The sequence below is a fragment of the Pristiophorus japonicus genome, chromosome 15, assembly GCF_044704955.1.
Source record: "Pristiophorus japonicus isolate sPriJap1 chromosome 15, sPriJap1.hap1, whole genome shotgun sequence".
NCBI lineage: Eukaryota > Metazoa > Chordata > Chondrichthyes > Pristiophoridae > Pristiophorus > Pristiophorus japonicus.
In genome coordinates, this window is record NC_091991.1 from 15,925,677 (window position 1) to 15,938,291 (window position 12,615).

Here is a 12,615-nt window from a genome sequence, read left to right on the forward strand (position 1 = left end):
GTTCAAAGGTAGTACTCTTGCCTCTGAATCAGAAGGTTGTGGCTTCATGCCCCACTCCAGAGACTTGAGTACATAATGTAGGCTGACACTTTAGTGCAGTACTGAGGGAGTGTTCTATTGTGTTCCTAGCACAGATGAGGCTGCACACAGGGAGGTTAAAGTAACAGTGACCTCAGTCTTTAATAAGACACGCCAGAGTGAGGAACAGGCCTTAGGGGCCGGCTTATAAACAGTGCTCCCAAGGGATGCTGGGATCCCTTGGGACTTCAGGGGATGAGCTCCCTGGTGGCGGAACATGGGAGTGCATGCTTTACAGATACACAACATCACTCTCCGCCCCCCCTCCCAAAAGTCAAAGTGAAAACTATTTACAAGGTGAGGCGGTCGGGAGCCTTTCTTTCCCTGGTGGACCGCCTCGGTACAAATGTCTGTTCTGGTGTGTTGGCTATGCCCTCGCTGGGCTGGCGTGTTGTTGGCCCTGCAGGGCTGCTAGGTGAGCCTGGCCTTGCTGGGCTGTTGGGCGTGATGGGTTCGATTTCCTGGTCCGGCGTGGTGTCGTTAATCCTTTGGGTGTGTGTTGTGGGCTCGAAAAAGGTGGTGTCTGCTGTGGGTTGTTCAGGGCAGTCTGTGAACCGCAGCCTCGTTTAGTCTAGGTGCTTTCTGCAAATTTGTCCATTGTATAGTTTGACGACAAACACCCTATTCCCTTCTTTAGCTATCACCGTGCCCGCAATCCACTTGGGACCATGTCCATAGTTTAGCACATACACAGGGTCATTCAGATTAATTTCCCGTGACACAGTGGCGCGACCATCGTTTACATTTTGTTGCTGTCGCCTGCTCTCTACCTGATCATGCAGGTTGGGGTGAACCAGTGAGAGTCTGGTTTTAAGTGTCCTTTTCATGAGTAGCTCAGCCGGGGGCACCCCTGTGAGCGAGTGGGGTCTCGTGCGGTAGCTGAGCAGTACTCGGGGCAGGCAGGTTTGGAGTGAGCCTTCTGTGACTCGTTTAAGGCTCTGTTTGATGGTTTGTACTGCCCGCTCTACCTGCCCATTGGAGGCTGGTTTAAACAGGGCCAAGGTGACATGTTTGATCCCATTGCGGTTCATGAATTCTTTAAATTCGGCACTGGTGAAACATGGCCCGTTGTCATTGACCAGTATATCAGGCAGGCCGTGGGTGGCCCTTAGGCTTTCAATGGTGATGGTGGCGGTGCTTCCCAACATTATTTCACATTCAATCCATTTTGAAAAAGCATCCACCACCACCAGGAACATTTTACCGAGAAACGGGCCAGCATAGTTGACATGGATCCTCGGCCATGGTCTGGAGGGCCAGGACCACAAACTTAGTGGTGCCTCTCTGGGCGCGTTGCTCAACTGAGCACATACGCTGCATTGCCGTACACAGGACTCTAAGTCAGAGTCGATATTGGGCCACCACATGTGGGATCTGGCTATCGCTTTCATCATTACTATACCCGGGTGTGTGCTGTGGAGATCTCTGCCCTTTTTTGGTAGCACTACGCGATTACCCCACAACAGGCAGTATGCCTGAATGGACAGCTCATCCTTTCGCCGCTGGAACGGCTTGATTGGCTCTTGCATTTCAACGGGGTTGCTGGCCCAGCTTCCATGCAGCACACAGTTTTTTACAAGGGACAGCAGAGGATCTTGGCTGGTCCAAGTCCTAATCTGGCAGGCCGTGACAGGTGATTTATAATTTTCAACGCTTCCATGACCATCAACAAGTCTGCGGGCTGCGCCATTTCCACCGTCGTGGTGGGCAATGGTAGCCAACTGAGAGCATCCGCACAGTTCTCGGTGCCTGGCCTGTGGTGGATGGTATAGTTATAAGCCGTTAGCGCGAGTGCCCACCTTTGTATGCGGGCTGAGGCATTAGTATTTAACCCTTTGTTTTCAGTGAACAGGGATGTGAGGGGCTTGTGATCGGTTTCCAGCTCAAATTTGAGACCAAACAGTAGTGATGCATTTTCTTTACCGTGAACACACATGCTAATGCCTCTTTATCAATCATGTTGTAGGCCCTCTCGGCCTTAGACAAGCTCCTGGAAGCATAGATGACAGGTTGCAACTTCCCCACAATGTTCGCTTGTTGTAATACACACCCGACTCTGTACGACGACGCGTCACATGCTAGCACAAGTCTTTTACACGGGTTATACAATACAAGCAGCCTGCTGGAGCATAAAATGTTTCTGGCTTTCTCAAAAGCAATTACTTGTTTTTTTTCCCCATACCCAGTTCTCACCTTTGCGCAATAACACATGTAGGGGCTATAAAAGGGTGCTTAACCCCGGTTGGAAGTTTGACTGCAGTTCCGTGACATTCTGTGGCCTGGGCGCATTCCTGATAGCCTCTGTCTTGGCGTCTGTGGGCCGAATGCCGTCCGCCGCGATCTTTCTCCCCAAAAACTCCACTTCTGTTGCCATGAAGACGCATTTCGACCTCTTCAGCCACCACCGTGTGTGGCACCGACTTGAGGGGTTCTCCATGTTTCTCTGGAAGATCGCTGCAGCCGACCGAATTCCAAACGCGCATCTGTTGTCGATGAACAGTCCCTTGTGCGTGTTGATGCAGGTGAGGCCCTTCGAAGACTCCTCCAGCTCCTGCGTCATGTAGGCCGAAGTCAGGTCGAGCTTGGTGAACATCTTGCCTCCTGCCAGTGTCGCTAATAGGTTGTCTGCCTTAGGTAGCGAGTATTGGTCCTGTAGCGAGAAACGATTAATAGTTACTTTATAATCGCCGCAAATCTTAGCCCTCACGTTGCAGCCTGTCCAGCTCGATTTCCACTCTCTCCCTCATCATGTGAGGTACCACTCACGCCTTGTGGTGAATGGGTCGTGCCTCTGGGACCAAATGGATCCGCACATTCGCCCCAGAAAAGTTTCCAATGCCTGGTTCAAAAAGGGAGGGAAATTTGTTGAGAACCTGGGTACATGAGGCCTCATCGACATGTGATAGCGCTCGGATGTCATCCAATTCCAGCGGATTTTGCCCAGCCAGCTCCTTCCAAGCAGTATGGTGCATTGCCCGGGACAATCCAGAGTGGCAGTTTGTGCACCATGCCCTCGTAGATGACCTTGACCATGGCGCTGCCCAGGACAGTGACAAGCTCTTTGATGTACATTCTCAGTTTCGTGTGGATGGGGCTCAGGGCTGGTCTGAATGCCTTGTTGCACCACAGTCTCTCAAACATCTTTTTACTCATGATGGATTGGCTAGCGCCAGTGTCCAGTTCCATGGCTACGGGTAAGCCATTCAATTTTACGTTTAACATTATAGGTGGACATTTCATCAAAAATGTGTGAACCCCGTGTACTTCAGCATCTGCCTCCTCTCTCTGAGGCTCGAAATTGCTTTGATCCACCATGGACTGATCTTCCTCTGCCACGTGGTGGTTAGCAGGTTTTGCAGAGCTTGCAGCTCGTTTGCAAGCTCGTTGGAGGTGCCCCATTGTTCCTGCTCTTGCAAACATACCCTTTGAAGCGGCATGAATAGGCTGAATGGAAGTCTCCACAGCACCAACAAGGTGTGAATTGCCTTGTATTCATCCTTTGTTGGGGACTCTGAGTCATCTGGGTCACCTGCTGGCAGTTGCAGACTCGTGGGTTCTGCCCTGTACATTTCTGCTCGCAAACACAGTTCCAGTTAATTTATGAACATTGCTAGCACTTGTGTGCTGAGATATTTGTTTGGTGTTATCACTGGTGGACATAAACGCCTGTGCTATCGCAATGGTCTTACTGAGGGTCGGTGTCTCTACAGTCAAAAGTTTTCATAGGATGGTCTCGTGGCCAATGCCCAGAACAAAAAAGTCTCTGAGCATTTGCTTCAGGTAGCCATCAAACTCACATTGTCCTGCAAGTCGCCTTAGCTCACCACTTCTTGACCTTCAGATCGCTGGCACGTGTAGAACCGATACCTCGCCATCAGCACGCTCTCCCTCGGGTTAAGATGCTCCCGAACCAGTGTACACAGCGCCTCATATGACTTATCTGTGAGTTTCACCGGAGCCAGAAGATTTTTCATGAGGCTGTAGGTCGTTGCCCCGCAGACTGCGAGGAGGACCGCTCTCATTTTTGCAGCGCTTCCTTCTCCGTCCAGCTTGTTGGCTACAAAGTACTGGTCTAGCCGTTCGACATAGGCTTCCCAGTCCTCACCCTCCGAGAACTTCTCCAGGATGCTCACAGTTTGCTGCATCTTTGCGTTGGATTCGTAATCTCGTCGCCAGTTATTGTGTTCCTAACACAGATGAGGCTGCACACAGGGAGGTTAAAGTAACAGTGACCTCAGTCTTTAATAAGACACTCTAGAGTGAGGAACATGCCTTAGTGGCCGGCTTATATACAGTGCTCCCAAGGGATGTTGGGATGCCTTGGGACTTCAGGGGATGAGCTCTCTGGTGGTGGAATATGGGAGTGCATGCTTTACGATACACAACATGCTCCACTGTTGGAGGTGATATCTTTCTGATGAGATGTTAAACCGAGGCCCTATCAGCTCTCTTAAGTGGACATAAGATCTTCTAGCACTATTTGAAGAAGAGCAGGGAAATTATTCTGGTGTCCTGGCCAATATTTATCTCTCAACTAATATCATGAAAAAAAACAGACTCTGTTCTCTGGTCATGTCTCTCATTGCTGTTTGTGGGACCTTGCTGTGCACAAATTATCTGCTATGTTTCCCTACACCACAATAGTGGCTACACTTCTGAAGTACTTCATTGGCTGTAAAGCGCTTTGGGTCATCCTGAGCTTATGAAAGGCACTACATAAATTCATGCTCTTTCCTTTCAGTTGGCTCAGCAGCCATGGATAGAGTAGTTCGCCCTAGTTTCCTAAGCGCTATCCTGTCAGCGTAATTAAGGCATTGTGGCAGTTATTAGAGTGCATAATAATGTTTCCTTGGTCAGATGCTTCTAACAGTGAATGTAACCCTTTGCTGTTCATATAGGCAATGGGGTTATTATGAGGAACGTTGATGTCCACGAGGGTGAATTTTAACCCTAAGCAGGTTTCAGATGGAGGGTTGCGGGGAGTGAAGGGGCAAGGGGTGGTTCAAAATGCATTTGGTGTCATAAATTTCTGTATTTTAACTCCTGGGTCTCATCGATTGGTTGCCGCATTTCCTACATTACAACAGTGACTACACTCCAAAAAAAGTACTTAATTGGCTGTAAAGCACTTTGAGATGGCCGGTGGTTGTGAAAGGTGCTATATAAATGCAAGTCTTTCTTTCTTTTATATGCCATCAATCAAATGCACGCCCGATAAGCTGCAGTAGGCAGGCATTACGGTAAGGCTCACACAAGCCATGTGGTGGGGTGTTCAGCAGGCTCTCGTGGGTAGTGCAGGCTGGCGTGGGGGTGGGGGGGGGGGGGGCGGCTGGGACAATAAAGGTGCATACATTCGTTGTGGGGCTCGGAGGATTGGTTTTGCTCTTCCTGGCTCAACTGAGAAAATTATTTTACTTACCCTGGAGGCCCTCCACTGCCTACAGACCAGGTGTCACTGAGCGGAGCAGCTGTGGTGGGCGCCCCGCTCAGTATGGAGTTAAAAAGCCATTGGGATCCTATTGACATCATAGGACACTAATCAGCATTTATATGTGAATATCCCACCTGAGTCCTTCAGGTTTTTCATGCACCGTCAAAATCACTGGCATTGAAGACGGAAGTTGGTGGGATACACAATTATAATTGTTCATCTGCTCCATTCATGGCGAGCAGAGAGAGTTAAAACTCCCCCATCGATGTCATCTGGAATGCCTTACCCTCAAGGGAATCCTGCCTCATGGTGAAAAGCTCTACAGCCTGTCCAGCTGATGGAAAGTGTTGTCACTTGGAAGCAACATTTCTCACATTCTTATTACACGTATGAACTTCAGACTGCCTGATGTGGAAGATGATCTCTTGGGTGGCTTGGAAGGATCCAGTATCATGAACGCTTCAGGATCTGGTAACCGACCAGAAGACTGTTCCTGTTTCAGATGTTGTCTGTTGGTCATTCTGCAGCAGATGGCAGAACTCTGTGGCAGGCTGTCTTGTGAAGCAGAGTCAGTGAAGACAAATCTCTTCTGGCATGTCCAAGTATGTGCACAGGGATCATTAAATGCAGATCCTTGGCTGGTAATCGGTGGGAAAAATCACATCAGGTACTGTACATGAATTTGTTGGCCCCCATGAACTGCTTTTCGTCATCTGAATCACGCAGTGTGTTTGGGACCTCAGAGGAATATCCAACCTCATCACTTTGTCTGGTGTAATTTAAATGTCAGCAGCAACAAGAATAATAAAGAAAACTTTTCCAGGAAAAGAAAACAAAAATGCATGAATAGTAAGACTACTCAGAAAAAAATAATTAACACATGGAGCAAATTGTAAGTTAAAATACAAAAAATTCCTTTTACTGGCAACTGAAATTGTCATCACTTTTTAAGAAGCCTTCAAAAATTCCAATTTTATGGCCTGCACCAGCCACAAGTGAAGCCTTGTGACTCCAGTAGGGCTTTGTAAAATCCAAGTGGGAAGTTTTTCCACGTTACATGTAAAATCATAAAAATGTTCTGAAAGAACATATTTACGATTTTATTGGAAATTGTAATCAGAACAAATCTCCTGGCAACGTTCACATGTAACTGACAAATAGCAATAGGAAGTAATCTTTCTCACATAAATCTATTCTTAAAATTCTAGGCGTCTGAGAAAAAATATCAATTTACCTATTTTATATGTTTTCAGAGTGAAACTTATGGGGATGAATTTCCGCAGGGATACTTGCACTCATCTGCCGTAATTTTAGTGGAAAATCTGCAGACACCCCAAAATCCGGCATAACTGCTGTTTAGGCCATTTTCCCAGGGTTTCTATGGTTCTTCTCCCAGTTACAGCTGATGAGCAGGAGAACACCTGAGGAAATTCACTCCGTCTCTGTTTTCCTTGTGTTTGAGCAACTAATAAATGCGAACTATACATGCTTTTATCATCATCATCATAGGCAGTCCCTCGGAATCGAGGAAGACTTGTTTCCACTCTAAAAGTGAGTTCTCAGGTGGCTGTACAGTCCAATGCAGGAATTAAAGTCTCTGTCACAGGTGGAACAGACAGTCATTGAAAGAAAGGGTGGGTGGGGAGCCTGGTTTGTCGCACGCTCCTTCCACTGTCTGCGCTTGGTTTCTGCATACTCTCGGCGACAAGGCTCGAGGTGCTCAGCGCCCTCCCGGATGCTCTTCCTCCGCTTTGCGTGGTCTTGGGCAAGGGATTCCCAGGTGCCGGTGGGGATGTTGTACTTTATCAAGGAGGCTTTGAAGGTGTCCTTGAAATGTTTCCTCTGCCCACCTGGGGCTTGCTTGCCGTGTCAGAGCTCTGAGTAGAACGCTTGCTTAGGGAGTCTCGTGTCGGGCATGCAGACGATGTGGCCCGCCCAATGGAGCGTGGTCAGTGCTTCAGTGCTGAGGATGTTGGCCTGATCAAGAACACTGACGTTGGTGTGTCTGTCCTCCCAGTGGATTTGCAGGATCTTGCGGAGGCAGCCCGCTGTATATAGTCCAGATCTCTGAGCCATATCGGAGCGTAGGTATCACTGGTGCCAGATTTGAGGTCCTGGTCTTCAAACACTCTCTTTCTCAGGTGACCAAAGGCTGCGCTGGCACACTGGAGGCAGTGCTGAGCCTCGTCATCGATGTCTGTCCTTGCTGATAGTAGGCTCCCGAGGTATGGAAAATGGTCTACGCTGTCCAAGGCCGCACCGTGGATTTTGATGTTCGGGGGCAGTGTTGTGTGGCGGGGTCAGGTTGGTGGAGGACCTTTGTCTTACAGATGTTTAGTGTAAAACCCATGCTTTCGTATGCTTCGGTGAAGGTGTTGACGATAGCTTGGAGTTCTGTCTCTGAGTGTGCGCAGACACAAGTATCCTCCGCGTACTGTAGTTTGATGACAGAGAATGGGATGACCTTGGATCGTGCCTGGAGGCGGCAAAGGTTGAACAGATTCCCATTGGTTCTATAGTTTAGTTCCACTCCAGTGGGGAGCTTTTTGAGAGTGAGATGAGGTATTGCAGCAAGGAAGATCGAGAGGAGTGCTGGTGCGATGATGCAGCCCTGCTTGACCCCAGTCCGGACGTGAATTGGGTCTATGGTGGATCCGTTGGTCAGGATGACGGCTTGCATGTCATTGTGGAGCAGACATTTAATGAAGACTGTGTCACAGGGTAGACCAATGACCTAGACAATATGTACATCCAAAATAGATGCATTCCATATAGGTATTCTCAGAGAGTGATCAAAACACATCAATCATTTGGTCCATGTCATAATAATAATCAATCATCCTGCTCCTTAGTCCTGCATGAGAGGAGTAATAAACCTTAATGTATATGTTATGTCCATTTGTAATTACAGTGGCCCCAAAAATCCTCAGGATACAGTTCTTGGCAGTTACACCAGTCGTGCTCGATGGTGTCCTCCAGCAATTACCCCACAGGAGTTAGTGAGGGTAGTGGAGGGCACCTAATTTACATGGAATAGGTCAGTATAAGGGTTAATGTGAGTGCATCACTGGCCCAATGCAGCTGGTAAATCTCTCGTGGGGAGGGATTGCCCCGGTCCTGCTCGAGATCTCTGTATAAGGGGGCATAATAGGATTTTGAAAAAATATGCAGATTTCTTTGGCTATGCTGGTGGACACCCCGCTGCCTCCCCCACCTCTCCCCACCCTGTGGGGGGCCTCTTCCACTTATCTGGAGGTGGTATAGTTCATCTCACTTGTTCTACCGACCTTCAGTATTATTTCAGATCCCAAATTAGCGAGGTAAGCAGGAACTCTCAGCATAGAGTCCCCGCCCCAGACAACATTTACCTCTGTCTTACTAAAGGAAATGTATAGTAGTAACATTAATATAATAATTTTACTGCTAACAATTTGTAAAAATAAATTGCAATATTTAAAGGTATTTATTTTTTCATCCCTCCCCTTTCTTTGGACTTCTGCCAAATTCAATGCTCTGCCAAGAGGGCAGACAAATGTGATGATTCCAAGCCTCTGACGAAGGGAAATCTACCTGAAATGTTAACTCTATTTTTCTCTCCACAGATGCTGCTTGACCCGCTGTTTATATTGGTGTTTGACCATATGATTGAAGGAGAGTAACAGCTACACATGACGACTCTAATTTTTCCTCTCTCTCTCTGGGGAAGTAGTATAGAATGCATGATGCAGTACAATCAACCTTCAATTCATTGTATAATCCTTCAAGTTAAGAACACATTCAAAATGCAATTTATGCTGTGCATCAGGCCTGACTTTTATGTGGTACAACTCCACTGCTGGAAGACCCCACCATTTGGTTGTGCATATAGCACAGGGTCAGGGGCATTTAAATATTTTGGGGAGGGGGTGAGGCATTTGAGACAACCACCATCGGCATGTTTTTCCACAGTGTAATTGGGCCTGCTTGTAAAATGTTCAAAAAGTGGCCAGTTTTTAAGTATGCTGATTCTCCTAATACAATCAATGCAAAGCTATGCATTATAGCTCCTTTAACAGCTTCAATAATAATTTATCCAGCAAGTTATGGACAGGTTTTGGGGGAGGTGGTGGAAATGGCACAGTCCTTAGAAAGATCGACTTTGTATTAAGGACTTGATGAAAATTATCTTCATATCAGTGCATTTACCTTTGTCAGGGCTGAAATTCGCTGGGCAAGTTCAGCTTCCACTTCCGGTAATGTTTCTGCTCTCTTCATCGTTTGCTGTAGCTTCTGTTCAGCAAGTTCCAGACGTTCCTGCAACTGTCTATTTTTTTCTTCTAGCTAAATTCAGAAATGTAGAATTTTCATTTAAATGAGAATCTGAAAAATGTTTTTTCTTTACATCTTTTAATTGAAAAGTTTAACATTTAAAAATAATCTATAATTTTTTTTAAATCCTGAGGCCAAAATTCCAATCATCCCACTCCACTGGCAGAAATGCTGTGGAGCAGACCGGAAGTGCATTGGTGTCCAAAGCCCTAAACTCAGTCCCAAATTCAGGGATGGCATCACATGCATAGTCAGGGTGGGCCACCAGTGCCTATAAGGGCCATCACAGTGGACAGGAGTGCCATAAATCCGCTCGGCTAGGGCATGTCTGAGGCACTACCAGGGGCCAAGGTTTAAAGCCTTTCATCTCTAAAGGGAGCCTTAAGGTAAGAAAGTTAAGATGATTGATCTGCTCCAGGATAGATTACCTTTGCTTAGTAAAGGTTTAGGACCACTTAGACGGCCTTCAGAGGACTGTCAAATGGCAAGATTGCTGCTGAGGCTTTATAAGGATGTAAAGGGCAGAATTCCTGGAGGAGGTTAAAACTCCCCTAGACACACCTTTGTGTGTTGTTGTTGGGGGGACGATTGGCGGAGAGTGGAAGATCCTCCCATTGACTCCTGACTGAAAAATGACTGTCAAATAATGGATGGAAGCCTTGCAGAAGCAGAATCCACCCAATCTTCTGACTACCAATCCAAAGATCTGTTATTTTTACGCCCTGATATTTCATAACAGTACAAGTTAAAAAAAGGTGAAAAGGACATATATACCGAGATATAACTCATGAACCTAAACAAAAATGGCACTGTCTGTGCACTACAATGAATAAATCTGTAGAAGAATCAAAATATTCACATTTTGTGACCTACAGGAAATATTCTTCATCTTAAGAATGTCTCACAATGTAAAAAACAATCTAACTCTTCTACTAAGGCCAAACAATTTAAAGACATAATTTAAAGGCAGTAATATAATAAAAATGAAAGAAACCCAGTAATATAACTAGGAAACCAAAACTGAGCTGACTGACGATGTATGATTTCAATTTACTGAAGAGGAAATTACCAGTTTTATTCATTAAAATACAGTGTATTTTTTACATATCTAAACATTAATGAGTATATAATAAAGAACATTTTTTTCACAGCTAGTAAGACATTATTGCATTATTTCATTTATGTGGTGTTATTTTAAACTTCTGAAACAAAGGCAGGTATCTGGGTCAAAGGCAGGTATCTGGAGTTAGGTCACAGATCAGCCATGATCTCACTGAATGGCGGAACAGGCTCAAGAGGCTAAATGGCCGACTCCTGTTCCTATATTCCTACCAATGTATTTACATTTTAAATTAAAATTTACGAGCTATGATTTAAACAATATTGTAAGAACTAATTAGATAGCATCTGATAAACACCTATAACATGTTAACTAGCTCTCAATAAGATTCATTTAATCTCATTCATTTGAAGTTTCTCAGTATTTAAATTGAGCTGTGAAAATATATTAGAATTAGTACTTGTGTTACTACCCATTACTAATGCTCAGAGAACCATAGAAATTTACAGCACAAAAGACTATAAATTCAGCTGGGGGTTATCTTTAAACCCCCCCCTGTCCACAACAGGAAGGCAGGAGCCGGTCGGTGGGGAGGGCTGGAGGGGGGGGGGAGTTAAATTGTTAAAAATGTGAAACCTGACCCGAACACCCACTGCGCACAAGCCTGCTTCCAGTTTAACCATGGCTGGTTTGGGGTTGCCTGAGTAACTCACTCTGGAGAGACGAGTCAATGTTGTATTATTTGAATGAGGCTGCGTAACACAGACTTTGGCAAACATTTCAATTTAACAGCTGTTGTTGGGTTTCCTGGGGCTTGGGTAACCCTGCAGCTGAACTGTCAGTTCCAGCAGGTAAGTGCTTTTCTAGCATTGCTTGTGGGTCAGGAGGCAGGAGTGCTTCTCCTGGCCCATCAAGCAAACCTTCCATGATCCGACGCTTGGCCAACCCACCACCCCCTACGATCAGCAAACACCCCCACAATCTCTATCTCTTTCCCTCGCTGCGATCTCCAGAGCCCCTTTGCGATCTCTCCCTCCTCGTGATTGGCATCATCACAATCTACTCCTGCTCCTAATTCTTATGTTCTTAATCTCTCCCCGCCTCCTTCCCTCCTCACCGCTATACCCCGAGCCCCCTCCCCACCACAATGCCCCGATCTTTTTAATTGATGGGGACCCAACAGTCCTCGGCTGCTGCCTTTTTTCCGCCCAGCAGCTGGCCAGATGGGAGGAAAACAGGGTAAAAGAATTCTAATGGGTTCCTGTCATTAAATTTGGCAGGACCTCTGTGTTTCCCGCATTTTCAGGTTTCCTGGCCGCAGGCACATGCCCCCGCTTCCTCCCCACCTCCCTGTAAATATCGGAGACATTATGCTTGGGCCAGATCTTTGCTAGACCAATTGAAATCTAATCCCACCACCTTGCTCTTCCTACAGCCCTGTATCTTCCTTGGCTTCAAATATGTATCTGTTCTTCCCTTAAAAAGATGCAAATATTCTCTGCCTGAACTATTACCTGTGACAAAGCATTACCTGCTCTAACAAATCTCTGCTTAAAGAAATTGCCTTAATCTCAGTGATAATATCAAATTGATGGCCCCTTGTCACTAACTCTTGAAGCAGAGAAAATCACCCTATAACAACATTTATATTATTTCTGAGCCTTTGCTGTGCCAGTGGAAATAATGCAATTATATCACTTCTCTCTTTATAACTGTAGTTTCTCATTCCTCGTATAAT

At 46.2% G+C, this 12,615-nt stretch overlaps 1 protein-coding gene across 6 annotated transcripts in view; it reads right to left on the minus strand.

The window, feature by feature from the left end:
• ppfia2 (PTPRF interacting protein alpha 2) overlaps positions 1-12,615 on the minus strand; it is a 639,866-nt gene that overhangs the window by 238,082 nt on the left and 389,169 nt on the right. For all 6 annotated transcript variants that reach the window (XM_070900188.1, XM_070900187.1, XM_070900185.1 and 3 more), the window contains one exon: positions 9,695-9,829. In XM_070900188.1, coding sequence (XP_070756289.1) covers positions 9,695-9,829 — 135 coding nt within the window. The remainder of the gene's footprint in view (positions 1-9,694; positions 9,830-12,615) is intronic.